Source organism: Penaeus chinensis, chromosome 12 (genome assembly GCF_019202785.1).
Source record: "Penaeus chinensis breed Huanghai No. 1 chromosome 12, ASM1920278v2, whole genome shotgun sequence".
NCBI lineage: Eukaryota > Metazoa > Arthropoda > Malacostraca > Decapoda > Penaeidae > Penaeus > Penaeus chinensis.
In genome coordinates this window covers 12,515,906-12,524,990 of record NC_061830.1, presented here as the reverse complement: position 1 = coordinate 12,524,990, position 9,085 = coordinate 12,515,906, and the positions used below count along the sequence as shown (strand labels likewise).

Genomic DNA, 9,085 nt, shown 5'->3' with positions numbered 1-9,085 from the left:
ACTAGCAAGGTTCGTGGTGCAGTCGGTGCTAAGGAGAATGTTAGAGATTGTGACTGCGTCTGCTCAGATGAAGTTTGTTGCGATGCCATGGTAACACCTCAAAGAAGCCCCCCACAACAGACCAAGGGAAAACCTCAGTCGCATAAAACTGATTCCAGTAGACCTAATGGAAACATAAAGACGTACATATTTGGCGAACAACCCACGGGCGAACCGACGAAAAAGAAAAGGGCGCTGAAAGAGCGGCAGTGCCACCTAGCGGTCGCAAGTCCACGGTCGCAGGGACGAGGACACAAGGCAAGAGAAGGGCACGCCAGGGCTCTCAGCACGGAATTCGCGACAGAGAAGAGACAGAAGCGAGGCTCTTCGGCCGGCCTCTTGAGGACCTCCTTTAAGGCGTCTGCTCGTAAGTACAAGGACAATGTAGTGCACACATACAGGAAGCGGCATCCGAAACACGACAAGCACCATGATGCATACGGCAGTGCAGGGCGCCATTTCGTTCACCAGATTCCCCGGGTCGTAATCTCCTGCGAGAACTTGACGGAGAGTCGCAAGGCCAATTCCTTGAGCAGAATCCGAGACTCGTTCCGAAGGAGACCTGCAGCCTCGGACCCTCGCTGCACCCACGTCCAAGAATCGGGAGAAGAGTCAGCCAACGAACATTCCCGCAGGAGCCGACCGCGTGACGCCAGGGATTTCCTCCGCGAAGAAGACGAGTCCCCGGAGAAGTGTCGCGGGAAATCAAGGTCACATTCTACAACCAGAGAAGACAGACGCGCGCCCTACGAGAATCTCGAACGTTCGAAGTCCGTTCACGCGAAGAGGAGGACACCCAGACGCGATTCTCCGTCTCTCAGCGATGACCTTTACGTGAGGCGGAAGTCGCGTGGCCCGCGAATCGACCTTGCGAAAATGAGATGACCATTGAAGGCTGATAAGTACTTCATTGACCTGAATGAAGGAAGCATCGAAGGAAAAGGTTCGAAAAAAATATGTACATTTGGGTGTAAATTATTATTCGGTTTTAATTTGAATTTCAATACATATTATTATTATTGTATAATCCAAATTTTTACGTGATGAATCTTACCGTAATAAACGAATGGAAGTGTATACTATTTTAATAAAAGATTAAGAAGATTCAAACGTTTCGTTATAAATCCTGGAAAGAAGTGTAAATATAAATTGAGGCTATTAGGAATTGAAAGTAACCTTTTCTTTCATCACATTTTCCCCATCTCCCTCGCCCCCCCCCCCCCTCTCTCTCTCTCTCTCTCTCTCTCTCTCTCTCTCTCTCTCTCTCTCTCTCTCTCTCTCTCTCTCTCTCTCTCTCTCTCTCTCTCTCTCTCTCTCTCTCCTATGCAGTACCATTATCTTTTAAACAAATCTTCATGATTATGAGGGCCAGGTATGAACCACCTAAAAACTGAATAATGGACAAATTATACAAAGTCTATAATGGACTGTCTCGGAGAAAGCAGGTTACGCTAACCAGGCTACGCAAAGGATATCAGTACACTATACATTATGTACAGGATGCAGTCTCGTATCACCACTGCCAAATGTGCAAGGCGCCCAATTCGCATAAACTTATACATTACTTACATTGTTGCTCGAAAACTGCACCTTATCACTCAAACAGCAATGTCTAGAGACCAGCACTTAATGGTTACATTAATTTCATATGATTAGTGACATAAAATGTTTTTTTTTTAACCAGCTAGATATGTGAATAATGTAAGCACAAAGATACAGCCCTTCAGATTTGTATAACCAATGTTTGATTGACAGCCCTCTACAAAAATCGAAGCACAGCCAGATAGATGATATAGCATCCTAGCATGGCTTTTTGCAAGGCATGTACATTGTTTTGTAAATATTTTTTTTTTTTTATCATCAAATTCTCTTCTAGTTCCCATAAGAAAAGTCGTGTATAATTGTATTACTAATTGTAACGATGATGGTGATATTTGTTAGAATGAAGACGATATTACTGGCTATGTAATTATAATAATGAAAAAGGTACTATATATCATGACGATAATGAGAGAGTGAAAAATTAATTAATAATAAACAGCGCCTCTACTAACTAACAGAGGAGGTATAATATGAAAAACAACGAAGTGGATTCTAAAACGAAAAGTGCCATATGACCTTCAATGTCTAGCACATCCATTGGTTTAAATCATTAAACCTTAAACATTCTAAACCGAAAACAAATAAAAGACTCGACCTCGGTGTTACCATAGCCATCGGCACCAACAGCTGTGTGTTCACGCGAGAGTCAGCACTTGCCTGACGCCGAGATGTGAGTGTCGTCGCTGACTGCTGATCTGACACTCCCCCCCTCCCCCCCCCCCCCTCCCCTGGGTGGTGGGGAGGAAGTTCAGCTGATCACTGGTTGTGACTTATTTGTTTCCCTTCCTTTGCGGGAGGTTATGGTTGTGTGTTGTCCGAAAGCCTTTCAGTAAGAAGTTTATTTGTGTGTGTGTGTGTGTGTCTTTGTGTGTGTGTGTTTTAGGTTTCCGAATAAATTGCATTTCTTAAAATCATTTCTGAAATTTCGTCTGAACTCTCCACTACTTTCCTTTTTTTTCTCAACTCATCACTATCGCCTGCACATCATTCTGTCAGTCGTTTTGTATCTTTGTATAGCAAGTTTGTCATTTAGTTTTCCTGTTTTTCATCACATTCTCTCTCTCTCTCTCTCTCTCTCTCTCCTCTCTCTCTCTCTCTCACCTCTCTCTCTCGCACCTCTCTCTCTCTCTCGCACCTTTCTCTCTCTCTCGCACCTCTCTCTCTCTCTCGCACCTTTCTCTCTCTCTCGCACCTCTCCCTCCCTCCTCTCTCTCTCTCTCTCTCTCTCTCTCTCTCTCTCTCGCACCTCTCTCTCTCTCTCTCTCTCTCTCTCTCTCTCTCTCTCTCTCTCTCTCTCTCTCTCTCTCTCTCTCTCTCTCTCTCTCTCTCTTTCTCGCACCTCTCTCTCTCTCTCGCACCTCTCTCTCTCTCTCGCACCTCTCTCTATCTCTCTCTCTTTCTCGCACCTCTCTCTCTCGCACCTCTCTCTCTCGCACCTCTCTCTCTCACCTCTCTCTCTCTCTCTCTCTCTCTCTCTCTCTCTCTCTCTCTCTCTCTCTCTCTCTCTCTCTCTCTCTCTCTCTCTCTCTCTCTCTCTCTCTCTCACCCCTCTCTCCCTCTCCTTCTTCTCCTTCTCCTTCTCCTCCTTCTCCTTCTCCTCCTTCTCCTTCTCCTCCTTCTCCTTCTCCTCCTTCTCCTCCTCCTCCTTCTCCTCCTCCTTCTCCTCCTCCTCCTTCTCCTCCTCCTCCTTCTCCTCCTTCTCCTTCTCCTCCTTCTCCTTCTCCTCCTCCTCCTTCTCCTCCTTCTCCTTCTCCTTCTCCTCCTCCTTCTCCTCCTCCTTCTCTCTCCTCTCCTCCTCTCTCCTCCTCCTCTCCTCTCCTCCTTCTCCTCTCCTCTCTCTCTCTCTCTTCTCCTCCTCCTCCTCCTCCTCTCCTCCTTCTGCTCTCTCCTCCTTCCTCTCTCTCCTCCTTCTCTCTCCCCTTCTCCTCCTTCTCTCTCTCCCTCCTCTCTCTCTCCTCTCTCTCTTCCTCCTTCTCTCTCTCCTCCTCTCTCTCTCTCTCTCTCTCCTCTTCCTCCTCTCCTCTCTCTCTCTCCTCCTCTCTCTCTCTCTCTCCTCTTCCTCTCTTTCTCTTCTCCTCCTCCTCTTCTCCTCCTTCTCTTCTCTCTCCTCTTCTCCTCCTTCTCTCTCTCCTTCTCTTCTCCTCCTTCTCTCCCTCTTCTCTCCTTCTCCTCTCTCTCCTTCTTCTCTCTTCTCTTCTCTCCTTCTCTTCTCTTCTTCTGCTCTCTCTTCTCTCTCTCCTCTCTCTCCTCCTCTCTCTCTCTCCTCTCCTCTCCTCTTCTCCTCCTCCTCTTTCTCCTCCTCTCCTCTCCTCTCCTCTTCTCTCTCTCTCTCCTCTCTCTTCTCTCCTCTCTCTCTCCTCTCTCCTCTCTCTCTCTCTCTCCTCTCCCTCTCCCTCTCCTCTCCTCTCTCTCTCCTCCCCCCCCTCTCCTCTCTTCTCTCTCTCTCTCTCCATACTGAATATCGTAATTACTGAATAAAAACATAAGTGCACTGAAAGAAATCAGTAAGGATAACGAACAGCAAGGAAAGCAATAAACGAATAATTGCCAGAAGTGCACATCGCGTTGTCAGCCCTTGAACCCCTTCTTCAGTTAGACTCGGTGGCCGTTCGAGACTAGACCTAAGAGGGCATTAAGGCGTGTAAAATCGAAGTGAAAGAAAGGCGAGAGAGAAGAAATATGGGGAACTGTGTCAGAGGTGTTCATGCGGGCAAGGTCAGGTGAGTCGAAATAGTTTTTTTTATGTCTTACGATATATCTGTGAGGAGAGTGATTAATGTATACATTCTGAATGTCACGTGTGCGAAATAGTGTCGAATATATTAATTCAAAGTAATTGTGCATATATTACTTATGACTGGTTACAAACAATATTTTTGAGAGGGTGGAGGGATGAGAGGGTTACGAGACTATTTTAAATCTAAGAGATTTATAATTTATACGCAGTCGGTTTGTCCATAAATATATTTTATCTAATCACCCGTATCTGATGGTCCCTATCAATCATTCTTTTTTTATCAGTTCACATTATCCATCCTTGGCTTTCTAGGTTAACGTCATCCCGCATAGTCAGTGTTAACGTGACCTCGATACTCTGACCCGGAAATAATGATGCGAAACTTTCATATAACGTCATTTGTCTTCCTTTCTATAGATTACGTTGGGTTATTTTATATTTTTATAGTGAGTAAGTTTGTCTTACATTTACATCGTGCCCTATATAGAACACTTTATTAGTCAAAGGAAGGAGTTATTATTCCAGTGATAGTAAAGATGATTTTAGTTGTAGGTCGTAGTACAGTAGTATTGGTGGTAGTGGTAGCAGTGTTGGCAATATTGATGGTATCAATAGTTATTGGTAATACTTGTGGTAGTAGTTGTGATGGTAGTAATTGTGGTAGTATTTTTGGTAATAATGGTGGTAGTAGTAGTTGTGGTGGTAATATTGGTGGTGGAGATAGTAATAGTAATGGTAGCAGTAGTAGCGATGGTAGTATTTGTAATGGTTGTAGGAGTGGTAGTAGTATTAGTAATACTAGTAGTAGTAGTGGTGGTAGCGGGTAGTGGTAGCAGTAGTAGTGGTAGTGATAGTGGTAGAAGAAGTGGTAATAGTAATGGTTGTGGTAGTAGTAGTAGTGGTAATAGCAGCAGTAGTAGTAGTGGTAGTGGTAGTAGTGGTAATGGTAGTAGTAGTAGTGGTAATGGTAGTAGTAGTAGTGTTAGTAGTAGTGGTAATGGTAGTGATAGTAGTAGTAGTGGTGGTAATGGTAGTAGTAGTGGTAATGGTAGCAATAGTATTAGTAGTGGTAGTAGCAGTAGTGGTAGTGGCAATGGTAGTGGTAGCGGTAGTGGCGGTAGTAGTAGTAGTAGTGGTAGTGGTAATGTTAGTGGTAGTAGTGGTTGTAGTGGTGGTAGTAGTGGTAGTAACAGTAGTAGTAGTGATAGTAATAGTGATAGTAATAGTGGTAGTAGTCGTGGTAGTAACAGTAGTAGTAGTAGTGGAAGTAGTAAAGGTAGTGGCAGTAATAGTAGTGGTAGTGGTAATGGTAGTGGTAGTAGAAGTAATGGTAGTAGCAGTAGTAGTAGTAGTGGTAGTAGTCGTGGTAGTAACAGTAGTAGAAGTAGTGGTAATGGTAGTGGTAGTAGTGGTAGTGGTAATTTTAGTGATAATAGTACTGGTAATGGTAGTGGTAGTAGTAGTGGTAGTGGTAGTTGCAGCAGTAGTGGTAGGGGTAGTGGTAGTTATAGTGATAGTAGTAGTAGTAGTGGTAGTGGTAGTAGTAGTGGTAGTAGCATTAGTAGTAGTAGTAGTGGTAGTAGTAGTAGTGGTAGTAGCATTAGTAGTAGTAGTAGTGGTAGTGGTAGTGGTACTAGTAGTGGTACTAGTAGTGGTAGTGATAGTAGTGGTAGTAGTAATGATAGTGGTAGTAGTCGTGGTAGTAGTAATGGTAGTGGTAGTAGTAGTGGTAGTAGTAATGGTAGTGGCAGTAGTAGTAGTAGTGGTACTGGTAATGGTAATGGTAGTAGCAGCAGTAGTAGTGGTAACGGTAGTAGTAGTAGTAATGGTAGTGGTAGTAGTGGTGGTAGTAGTAATGGTAGTGGTAGTTGTAGTAGTAGTGGTAATGGTAGTGGTAGTAATAATGGTAGTAGCAGTATCAGTAGCAGTGGTAGTGGTAGTAGTCGTGGTAGTAACAGTAGTAGTAGTAGAGGTAGTAGTAGTAATGGTAGTGGTAGTGGTAGTGGTAGTAGTTATAGTAGTAACAGTAGTGGTAATGGTAGTAGTAGTGGTAGCAGTAATGGTAGTAGTAGTAGTAGTAGTAGTGGTAGTGGAAGTAGCATTAGCTGTAGTATGAGTATTTACTAGCAGAAGCAGTTGTATATATTATTGCTGTTACTGTTATCATCATCATCATCATCATCATCATCGTCGCTCATCATCATTGTCACTCACTATTATCATCTTCACCATCAATGTCATTCATCATCAACACTCACCATCACCATCGCTACTTATCCCTATTATTCCTCGTCGTCATTCATCATCAATAATCATCATAATCATCAGTGATGATGACCATCACCATTGTATATTTGTACTCTTCAGTTCTATAGGATAAATTCAGCAGCCTTAGAAAAAATGTTCACATAACATCAAATAAATATGAATGGCAGCAAGAGCAACATTGTAGTACCAGCATCTTTCACAGCCGTCTAGTTTTGTGTAAACAAGATTTTAATAAATACACCCTATGAAACAGATCGTTTAAGAAAGTTATTTAGTGATTCATCACACTTACGAGTCTCCTATATGGGTCTGTTTCTATTTTATTTTATTTGTTAAACACTTTCAATATGTCCTCAAAATATTATAGAATATAATTATATTTCACTCCCTTCACTTATGTTTATGTAGTCCATGAAACATCTTGAACATTATTTTCAATGTCTTAATCTAGCAATGCTAACTACTCCCCCCCCCCCCCCATCCCTTGCTTCTTCTTGTCGTAGTGGTGGGGGGGGGGGGCTTAGGAGACGGAGACTGGGGCCCAATGTAGGGGATCATGCTAACCTTGGTCTTCAGCCCTCGCCTCAATTAAGTTTGTATGGTCTTTTCTTCTCCCCTTTTCATTTTCCTTCTCTTCATCCCCTTGTTTGCTCCATTTATCCTAGTCGTTAACTCATTTTGCTGTTTTCACCATAATACTCTATCATAATGCTTCCTAATCCCTTAACTCCTTCCCCTCATAACCCTTACCTTATACTCTAACTCATCAGCTCCCCTTCTCTAACTTCTTCACTACCATACTACCCTCTGGTACTATTCAACCTGTAACTTTACCCTAATCATGAACTCATTCCTAACCCTCTTCACTACTATACTTTACCATAGTGCCATATGACCTTTGATGTCATATAGCACTTCCTTACCTGGGGGCTTTGTCCCCAAGCCTCATGCTATTGCTCTATTTTGAATATGCTGCTAATTACCTTAGATGTTGTCACAGCCGATTTTTTTCAGTAAATAAATAAATACCTAATAATTTTAGTCCAATTTTCCTTTGATGTCCTTTTCCCTCCCATCAACCATTTTCAGCTATTTTACCATTATTTTACACTGACATGCTGATATACTTTCTACTCACTACTGGTGTTTATTCCAAATTTTCTTCCATCTTGTGCATGCATTTGTATATATTTGATAGCTAACTAATCAAGGTAAAAAGGCACAATAATTTATTTCTGAGCTTAGTGCTTTTTGTACAAATTATATGTCTTCCTGTATCAGTAAATAAGTATTTTTTTCTCTTTTTTCATCCCAGGGAAGCTAACCAACAACCATACAAGACCAACAGTCAAGTAAACTCCAAGATTCCTCAGCCTGCTGAAACACTGGTCTCCTTAGACATTCCAGCATGTGACAATGAAATTTTTGATTCATGTTTGTTAGATAATGAAGAGCCATACATTTCCCAGGAAGGGGGAACTGACTGCTCCATGATGCTTAGCAAAAGTCAAGAACACTGCATCACCAAAAACATTCCACAGATGACCAGTGAATCAATAGAACAGGACAAAGTTTTATTAAATGATTTTGATCATGCCCTGGAATATCATAGTTGTCAAACTTGCCCTCTTCTACAAGAAAGGATACAGATGCTGTTAAATCAAAATAGATCTAGGGAGGAAAAGACTCACTTCAGTGATCATGTCACTTGCACTGGTATACATGATTCCCTGATTTGTGGGACCTCCAGTTTACTGCCTCTACATGAAGACTTGCCATCCACCACAGTTGATAACAGATTTGAAAAGAAAGCTTACTTCCATCAGAATTCTCAAGATGAAAATTGTGAAGGCCATGAAGACAGAGAGTCAGAATTATATAAAGTGCAAGAAGGTCCAGGTACAAACTGGCAATTTGGGAACCATTATTTCAATGAAACTCATGAAGATGAGGCATCTAAAGATGATAATGCAAATACAAGGGACTTCTTCCCAGATGCAAGTTTATGGAAACTCCCCATCAATGATTTCCTTAGCATAGGTGGCAAAGGAATCAGTGTTGAAGCATTAGGCTGTGAAGTGACACTTGGCCCTCAAATAGGGCTTTCCATCTTTGGAAATAGAATACTTTAAAATATATAAACTGAAGCTAACAAATCTTAAGTAATGTGATAACTCTTATGCCATGATTATGTATAATGTAATTAATTACATTAATATATTTTATCTTATGGATACTATTGGACTGGATTTTGTTATCTAGTTTGGGTGTAGTGCTTGTAACACAAAATTAGATTTAAATGAGAGTTATGGAAAATGACAATGATAAAAATTGTATTTTGAATTATTATTCAAGCAAGAAATTTCAGATTTAAAATAAGGAATAAAGCATGTTTAATAAAAATATTGGTAACTTGAATTTAAAATTGTAATATAGGCC

General features: G+C 41.8%; 3 protein-coding genes across 3 annotated transcripts in view; all 3 read left to right on the top strand.

Moving 5' to 3' along the window:
• The window catches only part of LOC125031130, a 19,510-nt gene extending 19,452 nt beyond the window's left edge, over positions 1 to 58 (top strand). The window contains exon 3 of the mRNA XM_047621658.1: positions 1 to 58. This exon is cut by the window's left edge and continues 690 nt beyond it. The gene's annotated coding sequence lies outside the window, so the exon portion shown is untranslated.
• Positions 1 to 924, top strand: part of LOC125030959 (serine/arginine repetitive matrix protein 5-like) — a 999-nt gene extending 75 nt beyond the window's left edge. Inside the window, exon 1 of the mRNA XM_047621379.1 lies at positions 1 to 924. This exon is cut by the window's left edge and continues 75 nt beyond it. Within this exon, the coding sequence (XP_047477335.1) occupies positions 1 to 924 (924 nt within the window).
• Positions 925 to 4,244: 3,320 nt separating this feature from the next.
• On the top strand, positions 4,245 to 9,059 carry LOC125031208. The gene is made up of 2 exons (XM_047621824.1): positions 4,245 to 4,361; positions 7,962 to 9,059. Exons 1-2 carry the CDS (start codon positions 4,321 to 4,323, stop codon positions 8,776 to 8,778), a joined length of 858 nt encoding a protein of 285 aa, XP_047477780.1. The 5' UTR covers positions 4,245 to 4,320; the 3' UTR covers positions 8,779 to 9,059.
• Positions 9,060 to 9,085: the final 26 nt, after the last annotated feature.

Excerpts from the sequence above, each read along its gene's own strand:
- LOC125031208 (XM_047621824.1), top strand. The coding sequence starts at position 4,321 with ATGGGGAACTGTGTCAGAGGTGTTCATGCGGGCAAGGTCAG. Across the intron at positions 4,362-7,961 it reads GTTCATGCGGGCAAGGTCAG|GGAAGCTAACCAACAACCAT; the intron begins GTGAGTCGAAAT and ends TTTTCATCCCAG.